Raw genomic sequence first — 23,773 nt, 5'->3', positions numbered from 1 at the left:
CCAGAACTGTGTTGGTAACTCTACAGATGGAGCAGCAAACATGCAAGGGCAGTACAAGGGGTTCTCCACTTTACTCTCATCAGAGTCCCCAAACCAAGTGCACATCTGGTGCTATGCACATGTGCTCAATCTTGTTCTGGGAGACACTACAGGTGTTGTGATAGAAAGTGCATCCCTTTTCTCCATTGTGAATGACGTTGCTGTATTTATCAAGGACTCATACAAGCGTATGAACATGTGGGAGAAAGTGAGTGATGACAAGCGTCACAGACGGCTGTCCCCCATTGGAGAGACGAGGTGGTGGGCCAAAGACCAAGCCCTGAGCAAGATATTTGGCTGTTTTGGTAACCCAGACAATGCCTTGTTTGTTGATTTGATCATAACATTGAGAAGGATAGTGGAAGATATGTCAATGAAAGCACAAATCAGAGCAAGAGCTAAGGGCTACATTGAGTCCCTACTGAAGCATGAGACTTTGCTTACGGCACAGATATTCTTGAGGATCTTTGAGATCACCTCACCACTGTCGAAATACCTTCAGACCAGCAACATGGACCTAATCACTGCTCATCGGCTTGTGATGGGGGCCTTAGACAGACTAAAAACATGCACCAGGGACATGGAGGGTGTTAAAAAGGCAGCTAATGTATTTGCTGAGTGGGCAAATAAGAAGCTGGAGGAGGGTGAATGCAAAGAAGTGGTCCAGGCCGATCTACCTGAAAAAAAGATCAGAAAGAGGAAGACCATGCCAGGTGAGGGAGCAGAGGAACAACATGAGTGGACTGCAGAGGATCAATACAGGGTCAAGGTGCACAATGTTATTTTGGACACTGTCACTGAGAGCATTCAGACCCGCTTTGCAGCAAATGGAGCTCTGTATGATGATTTTGCATGCCTCGACCCAAGGAATTTTGGTGCAGTTAAAGAAAGGGGGCTTCCGTCTGAATCACTCCAACAGCTCAGTAAGTGTCTCCTTAGGTTTGATGACAGAGCCACATCTGGAAGACTGAAGGCTGAGCTATGTAGTCTTGCCAGCCATTGGGAAAGACTTAGGTTGCCCCATTTGGAGTCATATACTGTGTGGACTGCTGAGGAGACAGAAAATGAGGAAAACGTGGATCGGACAAACAACAGTTGCATCTCCTGTAAAAACTGTGCCATATGTGTCTACCACATACTTTCCAAATACAACCTGCTGACTGATGCCTATCATGTCATTGGACTAGCCTACAAGTTGCTGCTGACCCTGTCTTTCAGCCAAGTGGCCTGTGAAAGGACTTTCTCCACACTCAAGTTTGTGAAGAACAGACTGAGGACCACACTGACACAGGAGCATCTTGAGGCATTTATGCTAATGTCAACAGAGAAAGAGACCCTGGTGACTTTAGACAACAATGCAGTCATAAACAGAGTTGCAGAGACAAGTTCACTGCTCAAAAGCTTGTTAATGATATGAGACAATTTGATTTTCTTGGGAGATATTTAGATGTTATAGGTCTGTATATCTTTGGAGTTTGGTTTCTGTTGCCAAATTTTTGCCAAGCTGCTTGTTTTTTTATTGCTTATCAACACACACACACACACACACACACTCACACACTCACAAATGCAAAACACACTGTAGTATATAGTAGTAGTAATATAGTATTTTTACACTTAAATTAAAGTTGTAGTGTTAAAATCACGGTTCCACTTGTGTCCTTCTTGCGGTCGGATAAAAGGCCTCTTGACACCAAACTCCCGGGCTGAATTTAAACCCCAGTCCGCCCCTGATTAGAGGCATGGGTTAATTTGATCCTACTGTGTATATGTACACAGTTATTAAAGCTTTGCAGCCACAAGCAGATTTTGTTTTATCCAGCGTGCTCTCTGGCTGTCTTCCCCTGCAGATGAAAGCGTAAGCAAGGTGGCATGCAGAGATGCATGGCTGGTAGCTGAGTGGAGACAGCAGTGCCTGGCTGCCCGCGGGGTCCCGACCCTCCCTGACAACCGGCTCTCAGATCAATCAGTTCCCTGGAGGAGGAGGAGGTGGTGGTGATGGAGAAGGGGGAAGGGGGGCTTGAGACACCTCCCGGGCCATCGATCGGCAGTCTCAGACACATCAGTCCAAAAAAAGAAAACACATCAGAGCAGAGATTGTCTGTCTGCTTCTGTCTTCTCCCTTTCTAGGCATCGTGTGAGGCTGGTTATGCTGAGCGGCAGCGGTTTCTTTTACTTCACAGTAATGAGGGAACACAGACAGGAAATGACCTGGGTGTGCTTTGAGAAAGTCCAAAGTTCAATCATCATTGGTTTTCTCAGCCTGTTTTGTTAGAGTCAATAGATGTCTGTGGAGAAAGACGCAAGTTCAAGCGCTGTGACTGATGTACAGGTTTCAGTCTCTGGATCTATCATCTCAAGAAGCACAAGACAAATCAGGCCTCTATAGCATGTGATGCCTGTCATGTACAGTACATGCATGTTTGTTCAACCAAAGAATGATGATACCCATGAAGGTGTTTAATCTGATTCACTACCAAATGAGGCCTGAAAGTTGAAAAAGGCTTGAAAGTTTACCGTATGTCACAAGAAAAAACGTGTTTATTGTAAAAAATAAAGTTTTCTGAATCTGACTCTGAATCACAATCTCAAATTCAGAGCGCTAACCTAACATCACAACAGAAATAGCAAAAAGCGTAGAGGATGCATCTAAAGAGATCACCACTCTAGATAACTTATGAAGCTCTGTGTGGAAGTGTTTTGGATTTACAACAACAAACGGAAAAATAGCAAATACTGAATATTGAAATACGTACAAGTGAATATATAAAATCAAACCTTGCTAATGTTGTTTGAAATGTAAATTATGAATTCACTTAATGGAGCACCTTTATTTATTTTCAGTTTAGGCAGCCCTGGCTTTTTCTCAGTTCATTGAAAGAGGAAACAATGAATGTATTGAGATTAAAAATGCTCATACTAAAGTTGACGTTATTCATTTGTGCCTAAGATTAGTTATTACTTAGCAGCTAGCTGAAAGCTAGCTATATTTCTTGGTAATGTTGAGATGCCCTCTAGTGGACAGAATTTAGGATAACCACATGTTGACAGTGGAGTTGGCAACACATAAGCCTGTGTATAAGTGCATTTTAAGTATTAATAATGGACTTTTTAAAAATATGGGATAGGGATTGACAGCCCTAATTTCCATCAGGGTCAGCTGTACTTTGTGTTTAGTGCTACTCATTAATTGTTATTGTAAAAGTGAAGAAGGATCAAATGGTTGGTTTAACATTTTAATTATGATTGTGGATGTATGACCTCTGCTTTGACCCTGTAATTGTGCGTCCTGAGGAATGCTCTCGTTGATTACATTAAGGAGTCTGGTGATCAACAGGTTCCTAGCTTGTGTCCAAAAAAGATAAAGACTTGTGGTCTGGGAATGGGCAGGACATGGTGAAGTGCCAGCAAATCATTAATGGCTTGAGGCCCCAATTGCCTGTGTCCTAGGGGTACATTACTTCTGGGTAATAAAATGTATGGCACTTTGCCATTGGGTAAAATCATATACGATGACCAATTTGACCAATCACTGATGGCTTTGTGTTAAAACACTATAAAAGAGGTTAGTATGGCTTTGTATAATGAGACAGTGGGATGCTTTGCTTTGTGTGAGTTCTGTTTCCTTACTGTATAATAATAATTATTTCATCTTCAACCCAGCAGTGTTTTGTGTATTATTTCATATTTGCGTTTAGTGTTTTCAGACATTTCCATGACATTATCATGCTAACGTGCTAAAATAAAGATGGTAAACATGATAAACATCAGCATGTTACCATTGCTCATGTTAGCATTTAGCTCAAAGCACTGAAGTGCCCAACTACATCCTCACAGAGCTGCTAGCATGGCTGTAGACACTTAGCCTTGTTTGATTATACCGTAAAAACTGGTGTATAAGACATTTGGGAAGTGATGGGGAAGTGTGACTTGGGTGCAGTAGTTTATTTGCACATAGTGACAGCTCTGATGTAGTTTTTGGGACTCAGTGAGCACACAGCTACACACTGTATTAAAATGTAAAGTTATTGTGTTGTTTTAAAAGGTTTAATTGAAACTCAGCCTAACCTGAACACAGTCAGAGTTAATATACCGGTCCAGTTCAGTTAAATCATTACCAGACCATTAACCATTAACCTGACACACTGGTTCAGGTGGAATATGTGTGTTTTAATTGTGTTTCTAATAAAAGTACATTGAGAACGTTTTGGAGTATAAACATATGTGTTTATAAATGAATAGTTAGTGGTACATTCAAATAAACCAGTCTTTAATAGAACAGTGTTTTTCCCAGCATGACACCACCCAAAATAGACTGAGACTTATACACTGGGGCGACTTATACGACTTTTTACGGTAAGTGTCAAAACAGTTAAGAAAAATGAAGCTGTGCTAGATGCAAAAAAAATTAAAGAAAGGGCTCCAAAACTGGAATATCCAAACTAATCTTGCACAAATGGTCCTTCAATAATACAGCCGAATATCTAAAAGGTATCTTTTTAACAACATTCCTTTCAGATATTTTTCAGTGTGATGGCAAAAATGAGCTACCAACAGAAACTGAGTGGAATTAAAGACACGTGTCCTCATATGCTCTGTTGCAGTCTCATCTCTCCCCACAGTTAATGTTCATTGGTGGATCTGGGTGGAGGCTCACATTTCCCTGCATAATCGCTCCACTTCCCGAGAATAATATATGTCCATTTAAACAAATAGCTTGAGAGTCACGTTCAACATGGCCGCCAGTCAAGAAGCTCAATAACTTGCATAACTTCATCATTTTTTAAACTATTATAGTACATAATGTCAGATAAAACTAGGCATTTTAAAATGTGTTTATAATCAAATGTATAACATGCTTCAGGTAAGGAATATTGTAGCAATACTGTGCACATTGCTTATCAAAGAGGGTAAAATGCACTCTCTAACTGGCCTAATTCATCCACAGTGAAATCTACTCAATTATTCATTTATTTGTTCCAGCCTTTCTCTTCAGAGAGAGGCTGATTAGACAGGATCTCACTGTACGAACGGCCCAATCTGGCTTCTCCAAGAGATATGTGGCTGGCTGTGTGCATTAGTCCTGACCACAGAGCCATCATCACAATATCCACAGTCTAGATTCTGATAACCCTTTCTACATCAGCAAGGCAGCTCTCTGGAGCCACAACACGTGATTGGTTCATTGGTATCAGTGTTCAGTATTCACAGAATGGATCTGCACAAGAGTCAGCGCTCATCCCGAAATTAGTCTATGTGACTAATGCATTGGTTTGTTAACTCAGAGGCCTGACCAGTCACTTATGAAAGAGTAATTATTCGATGGAGGCTCTCAGTCCAAATCAGCTTTTTATTTATAAACCAACAATGTTTGTAATTAAATTCTTCTTCTTTTTTTTTTTCATATGTGTTGGGCTCTAGGTATTGTTCCAAATAATTTGATACCAGTACCAATACCTTGACTTAGAACTGGTTCCTCAACAATACACTCAAATCAATTTCATAACATAAAACATATAGACCTATTTACCACAAGCACTTTCACACTGTTGACACCATCAAGCCAATCTTAGCACGAACCCATAATGTCAGCTAATGAAGTCTGGATGTGGCACCTAGCATGTACTTTTGTATTTGTAGTATGATTTGGAAATATATGCACAACATTCCAGCTGTGGTGCTGTCATCAAAAAATGCTATCATCAACAACACTGTGTTCCAAACTGTCAATCTGCACACTTATAATAAATATATTAAAATACAACGTATAACAATAAAGGCTTTTTACTACAAATTGTGTCTTTTTGTGCGACAAGAGTGTCAAGAAGCACCCAAGCGTAAATAAAGCTTTAAGTCAAGAGCAGCCTCATATTCATGCCAGTAAGCCTTCAGTATGCCTTGTCCAGTCAGATATAAACACATTCTTCTTCTTCTTCTTCTACTAGGATAAAATGCAGATCACGACCACACAAACTACTTACTGCTACATACTTCACAGAGTGCACGCCATTTAAATAACCACTGGAAAACATATATCAGACTGTAGATACACACACACAATACTCGTAAATAGGATAAGTTCATAATTGGTTTGGAGAAATATAGAAAAGTGCCTTGTCTAATCCTTTAATGTCTCTCCTACTAAAATTCCACATAGTTTAAATCATTTCAAGAGCTTCAGTTTCAATAAAACCAAGATGATGTAGAGTGCAGTACAGTATATATCCCTGGTGTTCTCCTGTGCTTTCATTAGGATCCAACCATCCTGTGTTTTCTCTCTTGGTTTCCTTCCCCTCAGCATGTATCTACAAAGAGCGTGCAGCACCGTTCTGTATCACACACTGTTACTACCGCTGGCTGCGAGCCTGTTTGCCAAACACAGAGAGCCAGCGTGTCCCTGGTGTTGGTTCAGGGGGAGGTGTGGATGCTGCTGAGAGAGAGCCAGGATCCTCTGCTGATCACAAAGCATTTACACAGCAAATACACAAACTGCCTCTTATCATAATCATACCAATATGCCTGTTGCTAAGGCTGTGCCACTCCACAGTTCATCTGAGATTATACAGCAATCAAAGGAAACATACGGGTGGGGGTGGGGGGGGGGGGCTTTCAGGAGTACAGACGGCCATTTTTCTCTACTACTGTCGACACAAACTTCTTTTTTTTTACCAGAAAATCGAAATGTTGTTGGTGGAAACTTTCTCGAGGCTTTGCTGGAATAACTTTCTAACATCTCAGCAACATGTATCTAACCCAATGACTCTTCCTACCACAAAGCTATGACAGTATTGACATTAGCCATACACTAGAATAGCATAGGCCTCTCAGATGTAGAAATGAGGGAAGAACAGTAATGTGGAGACTGCTAGAAGAAGTGCAACCATAGCAAAAGGAGTACATATTTAAGAGCCCTTTAATGGATTCTGATTTTAAAACAAGGCAGCTGGAAACAGCATTTTCAAGCAACACATGGAGCTGACATTACCATTATTAAGCTAGCTATAGCTAATCATTTTTAGTTCAGCCAAAAACTAAACTCAGCACTCCCTGGCTAGAAATGAAACGCTGCATTTTTTAAACATTGTCTCAAAAATGACTTTTGTTGATTTTGATGGTAAATCTGCCACTGCTATCACTACAAAATGGAGCTGTGCTGTTCTTACTATTGTAATTAAAGGGGCCAGTGCTTGGAGAATGATCCATTATGAAACGTGAGAATCAAACTTCAATATAGGAAGACTTGCCTGCAAGATAACCTAACATGTTTAAAATGTGTCTACTTTTGTGGTCAGCAAAGACACAGGAATAAATATCCACTAGTGCACCTTTTCAAAGTCCACTTGATCTGTATGTGTTTGAACCAGAGGGCCTCAAAATGTCATAATAGCCTACTGGACCCCTTCAAATTCAAATGAGGCAAAGCTAGTGACATCCAATGCAATGTTGGAAACTGGCCTTATTTAGAAAGAATGGAGGATATTTAACTTCACACTCAAACATACAGAAATTCTATATATTTTTAAGAGCCACCTTTTTTTGCTCTTAATCATGTAATACTACAATATGTGTAAATGATTGGAAATGGTATGTATCACCACTGTCTGAAAAAATATGACCGTTCCACCCATAGACTGTATATAAAATGGACATAACATCCGTGACGTCACCCATTGGTTTGTTGACTGCTGCTTGGAAGCCAATAGTTTCAGATCTGAGCAGCGCCATCTTGAAAATTTCAGGTGCATGCCGGGGAAAAAAAAAACACGGATTCTATTTATATGGGCATCAGGAGGAGCATGAGGTGCCCTCCTGAACCTGTGAACCAATCAACCTGTCAATCACGACATAGCCACGCCCTAATGCATACCCTGCTTTATCGTCAAATATAAAATCAGGGAGAACAAAATTTCACAAATGAACATCATATTGCATTGAAGAAGGCTTTAAACTAGCGATTGAGACCATAAACACATTATGAAAATGTTTACTGAGGTTAGAAATCAAGTGAGAAGTTGGTGAATTCTCCATTGACTTTTATAGAGACGGAAGTCCTTTTGACACCAAAACGGTCGCCCCCTGGTGGCCTTTTGATAGAATGCAGTTTTAAGTTACTTCCGCGTTCGCATCATTTCAGAGGACCGGAACTAAGGCGGTGGAATAAGTGCTATCCTAACCTGTGTGTGTGTGTTTGTGTGTGGCGGTGGGGAGAGCAGGCTTGTACTGTAGGAACCAGTCACTGCAGAAATCCAGCAGCAGCTGCTTTGATCCAGCCGGCTATAAAGAGGAGAGCTGAAGTGAATCTATTCCCTGTGCGTTTAGCTCAATACACTATTGATGTGGGTGGGTAGCAGGGGGAGGCAGATATATGCTCTTATTAGCAACTCCCTACATCTTACTGGAACACGGCAGAGGTGGGGCTTAGCCTACGGGACCTAAATCCAGGCTCCTTCACTCACACAGCCCACTTGATCTGATTAGCTGCTTGTGAAAGATGGCTCAGGCCCATGTCCTGAGAGCAAACACATGTATGAGGTGCACAGGGATCAATTGATGGCATGTTCAAAATGCTAATGGTGTTAGAATGAGACGACCCCTGAACCGCCTCACACATCAGTCCCACGCCTTATTCAGCTTAACGATATCTTTATATATAGCAGTGTTAACACTGGAGTTTTACTTTGTGTGGGTAGAAAAGCCTCGGAAAGAGAACACTCCAGTCTGAGCCAAACTGAAATCTTGTAAATACACTTTTGCAGCTTAAAGAATAACTCTGACTTACAGCAATTCTGGTCTCATATACTGACCAGAGTTGTCAGAATCTCTGCAGGATTCAGATGTGAAGCAGCTTGTCCCATCAGTCTATTCATGTACAAACAATATGTATTTGTGATCATGCTGAGTACAATTATATCCTCTTTAATATTATGTAGAGAACAAATACATGCCTGTAGATGCATTTATAGGAAATAATCTTACAATTTAATACTGGCCAGAAAAATCTCCATTACATGGTTTCCTCAAATAGTTTCATTCCTAAATACAGAAATATCCATATAGAAGCTATCATGACAACATGTTTTCTACCCTCCTGCTGTGTGTGCATCATTCACTGCTCATCAATGTGAAGTTGTCTATAGGACTGTTTCAAACCAACCCTACCTTCTCTTCATATGTCTATATTAAACTGTGACATTCATATTAAGTGTTGGGCAAGTAAATAAAAATGAGTAATTAGTTACAGTTACTTCTTTCACAAAGTTATTGAATTAATGTACCAATTATTACATATAGGCTAAGTAAGTTTCATGTTACTTTTAACAATAAAAACGTACTAACTCGTCCCAAAATCTCAGTGTTCAATCCACTCAGTAAAGACAAATCAGCTTAGTTCAATCCAGTCTCTCAAATATAAAAGTATTACTATTAGTCAATTGTGTATTTTTATTAGTATATTATTAGTATTTTTTGTATATGTATTAGTACGTATATTATTAGTATTTTTTGTATTGTTGTTTGTGTTTTTATATGTATTTTTATTAGTATAATATTAGTATTTTTTGTATTATTGTTTGTATTTTTATATGTATTTTTATTAGTATATTATTAGTATTTTTTATATTATTGTTTGTATTTTTATATGTATTTTTAGTATTTTTATTAGTATACTATTAGTACTTTTTTTTATTTGGTTTTTTTATATTTTTAGTATTTTTTTTTAGACTTTTTTAGTATTCTTATTAGTATAATATTAGTATTTTTTGTGTATGTATTAGTTTATTATTAGTATTTTTTGTATTTGTATTAGTATTTTTTGAATACTAATAAAATGATATTAAGTGAACACTTTGCATTCAGCTTTGGTTTAATTCAATTTGGAAATTTGGGGATGCCAAATGGCAATTAACAGTATTAGGCTATTCTAGCTAAATGACACACTCTTCTCCTGCCTTATATGCACATACTCATATACACTCCCTGGGTCAGTATCATGTCCATTAAGAGCATTGATCTGAGCCTACATGAAAAAAAGACAACTCAAAGTTCTGCTCTGGGTTTTAACACAGATCCACAACTCAGTAACAGATATCATTTATAATATATAATGTTAGAACTCCAGAGACAAGACTTATGTTTGACCACAAGTTGGCTACAATGACGTCAGCTGTCTGTACGATTAAAATCACAGTCATTGTAATTGCGTTGTTTCATTTGGTACATTCCTAGTAGCGGAATGACTGTAACGTGTTATTCTCAACGCTGCTCTTATTACAAACAGGTCACTGAGCTGACTGATATGTTGAAGTCCTGTCTAAATGAGCTGGATGCTGATAATCACTGCTAATGCCTAATTGCGATGGCTTTCGACAGATCACATCCTGCAGGAAATGGACATCATCATCATGGAGAAGTGATTTGTGTGCACGTGTGTCAATGTGTGCATGCGCATGTTTTAAGTGTGCTCGAGTGCATGCGTATGTTGAGCCGCATATGCTCTTTCTATAGGATATAGGAGCAGCCCCATATCTACCCCCCCCCCCGGACAACATGGCTCAACCTGTCAGTGTAGCATGGTACTGATAAGATGTCCAGACCACTGCAGTAATGGCTTCTATCCACCACCCGCCCCTTCAATTTTGGTTATCATGTCAGCCTGCTCAGCTCCAATTCAATCAGGCCTGGCTTGGGCCGCTCCCATCTACACACACACACACACACACTCACACACACTCACACACACACACATTAGAAAAGGCTCTGGCTACATGCAGGCCCTGACAACCTGTCAATAACCCTCACCTCTACAGTTAACATGCTCAGCTCACATCAGATGCTGCATACATGCACAGATACATGCAGTAATGTATATACCCACACAGCTCAGACATACTGATACAAACACAGGAGATACAGTATGTTTGACAGGTATTGCAAATGAACATTCACTATAAACACTGTCATACTTCCATCGGACAGTTGTTTCAGCCTGTATGTATATTGTATCTGTCCATATGAAATAAACCATGATAATAAAAAAAAAGATAAATAAAACCATTTCAATTCCCAGTATGTGGTCAGTTTATCCAAACAACAGCTGCTTGTAAATCTGCTCTGACATTTTGGGAGATGATTTGGATCTCAGCGTCAACATCCCAACATGATCTGATTATCTGATCTGTGCAGCTCTTTTGTGATCTTCTGTGATTCTGATGCAGCATATTGATATATGATATAATTCCTTTTGGAATATAATGTTTGGTCCCACAGATGAAATCTAAGAATTGTAGCTGCCACATTGGTTTGACTGAATGTAAAGAGAAGCTTCCTCTATGTGTATATTTATTTTTTATTATAGCTACATTACACACTGAATGACATCATTTCCTACATCTCTCTGTCAATAACTGTTAAATAAAGTACATAGCAAGTGAAATAGTCTTTAGAAAGTGTGTTTCTGTATACTCTCTGGTCTCTGGTGGGTCTGCTGGACCAGGATGAGCTGTCACTACAATAACATTTAGAAGTTCTGGCTTCAGTTCTAATAAGCTGTGTGTTGATTGTCAACTGCAGCTGTCACGGTTGCCGGGAGACAGGAGTGGCGTTTTGTGACGTGGGTGGGAAGGGTGGGAACAGCTGGTGACGCAGCTGGAAATCCTCTGAGGACCAGACCACGTCATTTCAAGGATGTGGTCTAACATGTATGATGCGGTGAACTGAGACACTAACTAGAGTGTGTGTGTGTGTGTGTGTGTGTGTGTGTGTGTGTTGATGGTGGTGGAGAAGATATATCAGGCTTTGATACACACACAGATACATTCATTCTTAGTTTTTGGGGATTTGTTGACTATTAGAAAAATATACAATATTACAAGTGCTTCATAGATATAGATATAGATATAGATATAGATATATACTGTAGACATAGATAAGTAATTCATCACGACTATTTTGAGCTTTTAGTAGTTTGTTATTAGTATAGGTAACACCCACTAAACGTTATATACTGTAAGGGCTACCAAAAAAACACAGCAAAAAGAAGAACTTCAGCATGATTCAATTGACGTCATGTTAAATGAATTTAAACTTATTCAAGTCCTAATCTGGATCAATCAACCAATAGTATTTCTTTAACCCACAAATAATCCAGTTATTATAATTGCTCTGAAACATCATCAAACTTTGATTATAGGATATTTATGTGTTTATGTTCCTCGACCGTTTTTTTTGTGTGTTGGACAACTAATTTTTGAACGGTGAAAATAAGATGTTTTTTTCTTATCTTGGTACAAATGATCTTATCTTACCTCAGAGAAGAGCAAAAATAAGAAAACATTGGTGAATCCCAGAAATCAGTGAGTACTATATACCCAATAAATAACCCAACAATATCATAGATATCGATAGAAATAAGAGGGAATTTGTTCAGATATGGATTTTTGCATGAGGCCCATTATGTTTTGGATTTCATTAAAGGTATCATTGTATAGTGATTAGGGCTGGGTATCAGTACTCCATTCCTTTAAGGTATTGACCCAAATAAATCAATACCAAGTCATATGGAAACATCTCCCGTCAAACGATACCTGAAATCCATCCTTTTTACACCCAGAGCTAGAAAATATGACTGTTTGTATGGACTTGCTCACAGCCAATCAACACAAGCGTTCTTCCATTTAAAGCGACATGTGATTGGCCCACTGCCACAGCAGCTACAACTTGTTCCCAACCGATACTGGATTTTTGGAGCCGATGCCGATATTAGGGAATAAAAAACATTCCGATATCAATATATTATATAATCTTATATATATGGGTCAGTGACAAATAAGGTTTGGCATGATGAGAAATTCAAAAATGTCTTTAAAAATGATTTTAAAATTTAACTCATGTGTTGTATCATAGACAACAGAAAAAATGACAGCTATATCTGTGATAGGCCAATATCGGCCAATAATACCGACTAACTGATATATCGGTCTAGCCTTAGCTACAACCAGTCTGTAGTTAGCGCACCAAGATGCTACCTCAACGCTCTAAAGTGTGTCTACACTACACACCTGTTACACCTGATAAAAGCAAGTGTACTGAATGTGGAGTGGAAATCTAATGACGTACTCAGATGGTATCAGTATCACTTAGATTGGTACTGGTATCATCATTTTTAAACTATACCCAGCTCTAATAGTGATGAATGAGTTTTAATGTAATAAATAGAAAGGTATGTGTCATGGTGTTAATGTAGAGTATGTGTGGACGGTGGTTTGGTTCTATTAACACACATCTCTGCAGCGTTCCCCTACATGCTATTTATTGTGTTTTCCAGTGACTGCTTCTGCCCTCTGTTCAGCCAACAGGAACAAAGACTGAATGACTCCCAGTGACTTCTTCTAGTGAGGGGAGGGGGAGGGGGGGCGGAGGAGGCGTTGATGAGGGGTTTGGGAATTGGTGGGAGGCTCTGTTTATTGCGGCGAGGGGTTCCTGACACTCTGTATCATTATGTAAGAAGGGCCCCCCCCCCCCCATCTCCCAGTGGAGCCAGCAGGCACCCTGGGGGACTTTCTCCAGCGTAACAGCATCCTCTGTCACCCCCGCCCCCCCCCCCCCCACCCCCCCACCCCCAGCCCAGGCCCTTCCCTTCCTTTCACCACCAACCCCCAAAACACTCCCATCCTCCTCTCCTCTGCTCTCTTCACTTCTCTCCATCACCCTCCACCCCTCCTCCTCCTCCTCCTCCTCCTTCACTCCTTCACAATTCCCATTCTCCCTTTCTCCACCGGTACCAGGGGAGCCTCTGTGTTTACTCCACAGACTATTTCAGATGATAGAATGAAGAAGGAAAAAAAAAAGGAGGTTAGAGCCGGCTTAGCAACAATGTGTAAAGCTTGCAGAGCGTTTCTGCAGCATAAAGCACTAACAGAGTGGTAATACTGTGTAGGATGTGTAGGATATGAACAGTACTATCAAGTGCCAGCTCTACTAAATATACTATTATTTACATGTCTTAGTTATACAAAATGAGGATGTGCTTGTTTCTCTATTAGATTAGGGCTTTTAAACTGTTTTTCACGCATATGAAGCATTTTTGAAGATATCACTATGAGCCTCCAGCTGAATATTTGGACTTAATCAGCTTCATTTAACCCTTACTTAGTGTTCAGGGTCCGATTTGACCCATAGTTATATCTGAGATCAGTAAAAAAATACTTTTCTTTTGCTTTTAGCCTGAAATTTGATGAACTTAACATACAAAGAATGAAATATATTTGACACATATTCATCCAAAATGTCATAAATGTTCATTCTTCACATGTAATATCATTTGTTGAAATAGTTTATCATGTATAATGAAACATTGGACCATTATAAAATGTTTTTTTATAGTTTTTTTTATCATAAAAACTAAAAAATGAACTATTTCCGCTCTCTGAAAGCGTCACCTTTATCTGTGACTGATGATGTATTTATGAATGATTTGTGGTTCAGAAGTTATAATTGTGAGGAAACACTGTGACGGGTCAGAATATGAACAGGTCGTGAAGGTTTGTGCTGAAATTGACTCAAAGCTTCAGAACGTTGAGCTCAGGAGACACAACATCTCACTGATTTCATCATGTTGTATTTTCAACCTCATGACTCCTTAATAAAGCTCTAAAGAAAGCTTGTCCGCTTGTTATCGATCATATTCATGTAGAGAAGTGCTGCAGTAAATAAAGTGTTGTTCACATGTCATGTGTTTTATAGTGCAGTATAGAGAGGTGATTCCCAGCCAGGGGTACTTGCACTCCAGGGGGCATTTATGCAGTTGCTAGGGAGTGTGTGGACAGATTTTTAAATCCTCACACTGAGTCAGCTTTAACACCTGAATGATGATGTAATGACTTGGTTTTAAAGCTCTAAATGAGGGCTGTCAAACTCATTTCAGTTCAGGGGCCACATACAGCCCGGTTTGATCTCCCATCTAGGGTTACCCTGGTAAGAGATATTGATTAAATGTGTCCAAGCACACTGAGGCAAATTTGTCCCTTAAATCTGGATCACGTTGCAGGTCAGTTATCTCAAGTTGGACGTCTACATCACTCTGATTCTCTGTCATGTTATAATCCCTCACCATTATTTCATTTGCTGTTATTTTATTCTATTGAATGTTTACAACACACTTTGAGCTACATCCCTTGTAGGAAAGGTGCTCTACAAATACATATTATCATTATCATTATTATTATTATTAATTAAGAGTGTGTGAGAAGGAATTAGAAAGCGAGGAGAGAAGTTTATGTGCTTGTAGAAAAGTGATGATGAATGACTGAAATACTGTCAGTGTGGATAAACTGTTAACATGGCCAGATCTACCATATTGGCAATCTGGGCATGTGCCAGGGGGCCCCTGGGCAGAAAGGGGCCCTCAATGATTTGAGTAGATTTTTTTTCTTTCTGGGCCCATTCTCTTTCTGTTGATAATTATGGTCACTGTTGGAAACATAGTATAAAATATGGATTTACAAGGTTTCTGTTTTTCTCAATAAAAGTGTTTTCCAAAAATAAAAGTTGTTTGGGGGACATGAGCTTCAGCGCCCAGGGGCCCCTGGGGGGTACTAATGCAGCCTTGACTATTAAGACAGGTGAAATACTTAAAATAATAAATAAACAGCTGAAATACAGCCAGAAAATGCTCAAAGAAATAAATAAATGATGTAAATATATAATGTACAGTACAGTCCAGCCATTCATACTGATAACTCTATCTCATTCTCTCAGGCTCGAGTCGTTACTGCTGGATCCACGCTTTGTGTTTTTTTCAAATCATTATCAAGTGTGTAATGAAGCCACACAAACAACCTTCACCTTAAAATTCCCATGTAACAGTGATGTGAGCACAGTGTACCAACAGTTTCCTTTCAGGCTGCTCTGCATGCCTAATGTAGACAATACTGCCTCATCAAGACTGCCTTCATCCAGACAGGAAGAAAACACCCTGCCATCTGGAATGGCTCAGCTCTATTGATCATTAGAACACACACACACACACACACACACACACACACACACACACACACACACACACACACACACACACACACACACACACACACACACACACACACACACACACACACACACACACACACACACACACACACACACACACACACACACACACACACACACACACACACACACACACACACACACACACACACACACACACACACACACACACACACACACACACACACACACACACACACACACACACACACACACACACACACACACACACACACACACACACACACACAGAGCAGCAGCAGAGCTCTCCCCTCCCCTCATTAATCGCTGCTGACCATCAGCTCTGTCAGTTAACAGCTGTATAAGCCATTAGGCCGGTGCTACTCACCCTGTTAGGACCACCACAAAGTCCATTATATTCCATCCAGTACGCAGGTAGGAGCCTTTGTGAAAGGCAAAGCCCAGGGCGATGATCTTGATGCCAGCCTCGAAACAAAATATTCCAATAAAGTAGGGCTCTGTGTCGTCCTGTGGGGGGCGAGGAGGATACAACAAATATCAGAGTTTGTTGAGCAGCTTTAGTTCGATACAGCTCCCAAAAATAACATGTGGTGCATACTTAAAGGGAAACTTTGGTATTTTTCAACCTTTTTCCCAATCTTCATGTGTCTGAGTGACTAATGGGGACAGCAGCTTTTGAAATTGCTCCAGTATTGAGTGAGAACGCTGCAGCTGGCAGCTGTGAAACAGGCTGTAATGTTATTCTTTGGGGCAATAGAACTACGTCAATGTACATCCACTAAAAGTGTTTTTAAGTTGTCTGAAATCTCAGCAGAGTTGAGTTGTTGTTGAAATCAGTTCAAATATTCAGTCATGACTTTGAGAATCAGTTAGATAACATGACAAACTCCTCTCTCCAGCTGATGACTTCTCCATGAGTGGACCGGATCAAGGTAAACGTAAAGATTTCCTTTATAGTCATTTTCATTATACACTTCCATACATAAGAAAACCAAATACTGTTTATCTTAAAAGACAAGAAACAAATAGTGTAAATTGAATTCAGTAAATAGCAATCAGAAATGAATAGGCTGAATAAAAGTCAGGATTTAAAATAGTTCATAAAGGTCAAGAAAAATATTTTATTTCTTTATATTGTATCTTAGATTTTTATTATAAATTATTTTCTATATATCCATTTTTCTTTGTAATTTTTTTCTTAATGTTGTCACTTGTTCTGTCTCATTATCAGCTTGTAATTCAACTAACTGTAAAGCACTTTGAACTACACTAGCCTGTCTGAAAGCTGCTATATAAATAAAGTTTGATTGATTGATTGATACAGTCCTCTCCATAATGTTGTCACACACTTCTACTAACAGTCTGAGTCTGTCAGTGGTAAGAACACACACACTGATAATGAACATACATTGCATGACATTACAGCTCGTTTCACAGCTGCAGCGTTCTCACTCAATAACGGAGCAATTTTAAAAGTTGTTGTCCCCATTAGTCACTTAGACACGTAAAGATGAGAACATGGGGTTTGAAAACACAAAAGTGTACCTTTAATTGGGTGATTCCACTATTTTAACACTCAATTAATTTGACTTGTTATAAGCCAACTAAATAAATAGATGAAGCGTTTGCTATTTTACCAGCTGATGTCTCCACTTATGGTATCAGTATCTAAATAAACTATAACATCCTTGCTACTTTTTTTTAGACTTTGAATATCCCAAACTAAATGTAAGACCTTTTAAGGAGCCACAGGGAATCTGAAGGTTTTCAGTTCAAATGTCAACAAAACTGGTACAAAAAGTCTAACTATTGGAAGCTATCAAATATATTATACATATCACACATACATAATCTAACATACTAGCCAGACTCTATTTTAACCATCCTACTTCTACAATGGAACTCCAGGATGCTATGTCTCCAGACTGATTGTAAGGGTTAATAACAGTTATTTACAGTCCTGATGATACATGTGATCACTTCACATCATTATGAACTCTGTGGCTTCTCTGTCACTCAGAGGTTTGAGCCCATCTCAAGGAGTGGATCAATGAAAAATCAGGCAGTGTGCCTCAGGGAGTGACATTTCATTCTTAAAAAAAAACAAAAAAACAGCCACGCCCTCTGGTGCTACTGCTGCTCTGTGATTGGACAGAGAGACTGCCATCACTTGGTTCCTTAATGGAAGGATTTAACAAGAGTGAGCTGATGGTGATGGTGGTGGTGGTGGGGGCACAGCAGGGGTAACCTGAGGTAATGATGCACAGGAGGGAGGAATCAAAGGCAGCTCTGCAGGAGGGGGGTGGGGGTCTGCTTAACCTGCAGAGATGAAGAGGAGGCGCCCTCTCTGACACCAACTACAAATTTACACTGTCATCTTTAGAAATAAATAAGTAAATATTCAGGAATTCATCACAGCAGCAACACTGCTACTACTACCACTGCTGCTGCTGCTGCTGCACGCTCTCAGATCATGTTTCAAAAAGTGTCAGTCAACGTTCTGGATGCTAAGATGTTCTAATACTCAAGACAAAATAAGAAGAAGGATCAGATTAAGAAGCGTCTGCCACCATGTTTCCTAAAACTGCAGCCAATTCTGGACTTATTGAACATTATTTACTGAAATATTATCAAACATATGTCTCTAAATTCTGTCTATGTCCCTGTGGTAAGAATAATAACACAGAAAAACATAACAGTGGTTGTAGATATTCATATTGAAGCTCAGTAATGGTATTAAACACATGTATTCCTGGTGTGGTGACAGCACTGTTTCACACAGCTGCAGGGAAGCACTGCTTAAATAAAAGCAGTTTGGAAAAGGGTTATGTGACTACTCACCAAACGCTCTGACATCGGGGTTTTGTCTGAGGCTGGTAGGTGTTGCTCCAAAGCCAGGACGATGCAGTTTGCTATGATGGTGGTCAGGATCATGTACTCAAATGGAGTGAGAGTGTTAAGGAAAGGAAAGCAGGGGGGGGGGGGGGGGGTTCACAGGTTGATACGCATGCAAACACAACAGAGACAGAAAAGTATTAAAAATAACAGATTATGCATAAATACATCATAAACTCTTAAACTCTGTGACTGGTGATGTACTTTCTGGATCTAAACTGTTGCTTGGTGTTTGGTGCTGTATCATCCTCACACACACACACACACACATTCTTAAAGCAAGTTTTCATACCATCAGCCATCAGACTGTACCTAGGGGGTATCGATACAATTACCCTACCTACCTACTTATTATAGATGGTGATGTAACAAGTAAACTGAACTTCAAATGCAGTGGATTGTCCCTTTACTTTAACCCCACCATAATTATCAACTAGTTTATATATATCCTCTTTTCCTGTCAGATAAAAACACAACAATCACTATTCAATAAATCCTCAGCAAAGTTTGCACAGAATATCAGGTGTCTGGTGACTCCAGCATCATTAGTAGGACGTCCTCAAGAGAGGGCCTCCAGCCGGGGCCCCCGTCTGCTCGGGGCCACCGTGGATCACCCTGCGGCTTCAGCATGGATCGCTCTGCATTAACTCTACTCGCTGTGCATGCACTGCGACATCAAAGCATGATAAATGCTTGCTCAGCACAGTGACTTAAGTAATGGAAACCATTATACAACTTAATGTGAATTAATTGCTTATAATGCTCATTAACATATAAGGTGTTTTACAGCTGACTTTTTTTCCTTCAATTATCCAAATCTGCAGCCAACAAAAAACAAAAAGATAATTTAGATGGTGGGTCAACAGGTGGCACCTGTCTTTTAAAACAAACCTAGTCCATTCAGAAAGCACCAGCAGCTCATTTAAAAGCTGCATCCCGCTGCATCTTTATTGCTGTGGCTTTGGTGTCACACCCATGCAGACACAGCACAGCTACTGCCTGGAGGCCAGCCTGCTGTTTGCTCAGAGTTCAGCACCATGGACAGCTCCACCTGCACACCACAGCATGTACACACACTCTCACTAAGTCCACATATCCACTTTATATCTGGCTTTAATATTCATAAACTTACTTCTAGGATCAACTAAAAGATGCCAAACCATAGAATTCTCCTCTGCTTAAGAGGACTTTTGCATGAATAAAATGTATAAAAACACCAACAAGCAACATGTGATGCACTCAGTGTTCAGAGCCTCTACCTTTCTGTAATTATCTATCGATTTAAATGCCGTTCTCCCTGAGGCTAAATATGAAAAAAAGGACGCTTAACTCCATTAAAAATATGTCTCTTTAAGGCTTCCTTGCTTGTTTACAGGATGCTTCACAGAAAATGCTTTAAAGCCTTTCCTGAAATAAGAGCTGGCCGGATATTCATCCTATAGAAAATCGACTGAGGATCTCCCAATTGTAAGACAGGCTGCCGCCCTTTTTCTCTGGAAACAACAGGAGAACCAACTGTGGAAGTTTAACATTTTACTGATATAAACGCTTATTTTGAATGTTCTACATGTGACGAATTCATGAGAGTGTCCTTAGATGTTGTTTAAATTTTTGAATCATATGTTAGATGTAAGTGTTTTCAATCGATAAACAAGGAAGCTTAAATTGACTATTTTTTGGGCGTGATGTGGAGCAGCATGAGTGTGAGACTTGGCTGGAAGGATATGGCCATTCTGTGATCTTTTTGGCATATTTCCGTATGATATTATCCTCACTGAAGATGAAGAGAGAGCGGTTAACGGTGAGGAAGTTCTGTTTGACTGGGATGGGGTTGTAAATGGCCATGGTCCTGGCTCTCTGGGCCATCGTCTGCTTGTACATCCTTTGGACCCCCGGAGGCCCCGGCTGTCGGATGGCCCCTCTGGCCGGGCCCGCGGGACAGTTGCCTCCATAGCGGTTGGACAGTTCGTCTTCAAAGCGAGCCATTCTGGGATAGCGCGGATCTTGCTGGAGAAACCAAAACTGACACCAGAAAAGAAATGAAGAAGAAGCATCACAACACACACAGTCGTCCTGTCCCCCAGGTCCTTGAAGTGCGTGTGTCGTCCACCAACAGAAGAGTCGAACATTCACAACGAAACGAGGAAAGGATGCGTCAGTCTGATGCTTCCCATGCTTTCACTCGCTCCTCAAAGTTTAGATTTTCAGATTCCATGATGCACCATTTTCCATGGGTGTTCCTCCTCCGGCGGACTGGTCCATGCTACAGATGTGTCTGTGTTTCATTCACACTAAACACTAGCGCAGAACAAACACAGAGAACAGTCACAGTGAAGATTCCCAGGCTGTGTTCATCCAGGAAGCGTCCACACACATCATCTCTGTCAGCTCTCACTGACTCTTCTCTTCAGCAACAGCCGCTGTGTAAGTGCTTCTTCTCGGCTTGTTTCCGTCAACTCGTCGCTGATGTGAATGCGGAGCCGCCGCTCTCTCCCCGGCTCCTTATCCAGAACACTCCCACGTGACCGCGGAGACGCCAGGCAGTGGCTCCACCTGGACCGGCCCTGTTTCCATAGCAACAGTGAGGAAGAGCGCGGGAGCGCGGCGGCACACCGGCGTCAAGTTAGACGGAATACAAGCCTTCCGCCATTACTTTCTAAATAAGAGAAGGTTTATGAACACATAGTTTGTTTACTGTAAAACCAAAGTGTGAAATGTTACTATTATTATATTTTGCTATAAGGAATAGCAACAGCATCTCGTGCATATCAGGCGTGTTCCCAGCTTCCACTAAACATTAGGTAGAAAGATAACTTCCGGTCAAAACTTTCAAAATAAAAATATGTAAACATCTGTTCGGGTTTGAAAATGACTGAAAAATATGAACCCCATGATACAAACACATATTTCAAGAGTTAAAAAAAAAAAAAAATACATTAAAGCTGAAAAATTTGCCAATTTCTGCTTCTGATCTTTGGAAATAAGGAGCTGTTCAACTATAATATTATTTAATTCTACAGGTTAAAATGTTAAAGAGCAAACAAAGTTAGGATTGAAATGACTGTTTACAGAACAGTATCACAAGGGTTGATTAAGTTAACCTACATAATTTAAAACACATTGACAGTATTGAAAGTGATAAAAGTGAGATGTTTTATTTTCAGTGCTGTGTGAGATGATGACATTTTTAATTTTTAATTGACCATCATTCAATGTCCTTTTTTATTTAGTTATTTAGAGTGTGGAAGTTTGTCTCGTAAAGTTTAGTTAAGTCCTTAGTCAGCCATATTCCTAAGTATTTGATCGAAGTCTGGTCCCAGTTAAAATTGTAGTTTTCTTTGATTTCCTTCGAGGCGTTCATTAATTTAGGAAGACATAGGCTAGGATGTTTTAGATATATCAGCACTTTGTCAGCATATAATGCTATTTTATGTTCTGTTTCTTTGACAGAATGCCATTTATGTTTGGGTCTTCCCAAATCGCTTGGGGTAGGGGCTCGATAAAAACGGCAAATAATAAAGGACTACACAGGCACCCTTGGCGTGTCCCGCGTTCAAGAGTAATTTTATTGTTAACCGACCATTTACTTTTATTCTTGCTGTGGGGTTAGTATATAATGTTCTAAAGCAGTGGTCTCCAACCCTGCTCCTGGAAAGCTACTGCCCTGCATGTTTTAGGTATCTCATCACTCTAACACACCTGATTCTAATAATCAACTCGTTATCAAGCCCTTTGACGAGCCTCAGCTGCTTGATAACGAGTTAGAGTGAGGAGATACCTAAAACATGCAGGGCAGTAGCTCTCCAGGAGCAGGGTTGGAGACCACTGTTCTAAAGCATTTGATTGCCTCTTCCTTGAATCCAAATCTTTCAAACACCAGAAATAAATAATCCCAATTGACACAATCAAAGGCCTTTCCCCCATCTAAGCCTATCAAGGCTGAGATGGTCTTTTCCTGTTTTATTTGGTTCATAATATTACAAAGAGAGTTTCATACATACTGTATTATGATGAAGATTAGATGACTGTTTGAATAAAATAAGTCATGAAATGATGTGGAAGACTTCTCTATTCAACTCTATCCTGTATATGAAAGCACACATTCGAGAAAATATTTAATATAAATTGTAAATAAAAATAAATAAATAAATAAGAAAGGATGTATTTGCAATTCACAAACACAATTGTAGCAAATGATTAAAGCCATTTAAAAGTCAGCTTTTTTTTTGCATTTCATGCATCAATGGCTGATTAATACTACTAAAAACATGAATAGATGTGTGATTGTGTGCTATCACTATAATGTTCAGATGAGCAGTGCAGACATTTGGATTTGCATTTGTCTTTATCGACCTAACATTCTGGCAGCAATCTAGCCCAGTAGGTCTGCAGCCTCATACTGAGATCAAGGCAGAGTTTAGGATCCTTTAGGGGGTTTCCAGCAGTTCTCAGGAAAATGAGGCTTCGTTTTATTTCACCAATTTGTTGCAGTAGAAATGATCTCAGATGGAGAATGTGTAAGACTGATGAGTGTAATTTCACATTGGACTCTGATCTCTATTATCCTCCCGCCTAAAATGAATAATTCAATACTGAGTCAATGATTCCACACAAATTAAGATGATTAGAAATCTCCTTCCTATATGGCTCAAGTATCCTGTCCAAATATCTCTGTTTTGTTCCTCTTGTCAACTCACATTCATCAATTAAACAAAGGATGCTTTAAAAATGTGTTTAATTGCTAACCGTACATGGAGTAAAAACAACATTCATAGAAGAAATCACACTATTAAAAACATGACTTCACTTCATT

The 23,773-nt window shown here is 39.7% G+C and overlaps 1 protein-coding gene across 1 annotated transcript in view; it reads right to left on the bottom strand.

The window, feature by feature from the left end:
• cacna1ba (calcium channel, voltage-dependent, N type, alpha 1B subunit, a) overlaps positions 1-20,946 on the bottom strand; it is a 153,975-nt gene extending 133,029 nt beyond the window's left edge. Inside the window, exons 1-3 of the mRNA XM_062417131.1 lie at positions 20,687-20,946; positions 18,907-19,012; positions 16,433-16,572 (exon numbers count right to left, since the gene is read on the bottom strand). Coding sequence (XP_062273115.1) covers positions 16,433-16,572; positions 18,907-19,012; positions 20,687-20,946 — 506 coding nt within the window. The remainder of the gene's footprint in view (positions 1-16,432; positions 16,573-18,906; positions 19,013-20,686) is intronic.
• Positions 20,947-23,773: the final 2,827 nt, after the last annotated feature.

The sequence above is a fragment of the Scomber scombrus genome, chromosome 4 (assembly GCF_963691925.1).
Source record: "Scomber scombrus chromosome 4, fScoSco1.1, whole genome shotgun sequence".
Lineage (NCBI taxonomy): Eukaryota > Metazoa > Chordata > Actinopteri > Scombriformes > Scombridae > Scomber > Scomber scombrus.
This window is presented reverse-complemented; position numbering and strand designations above follow the sequence as displayed.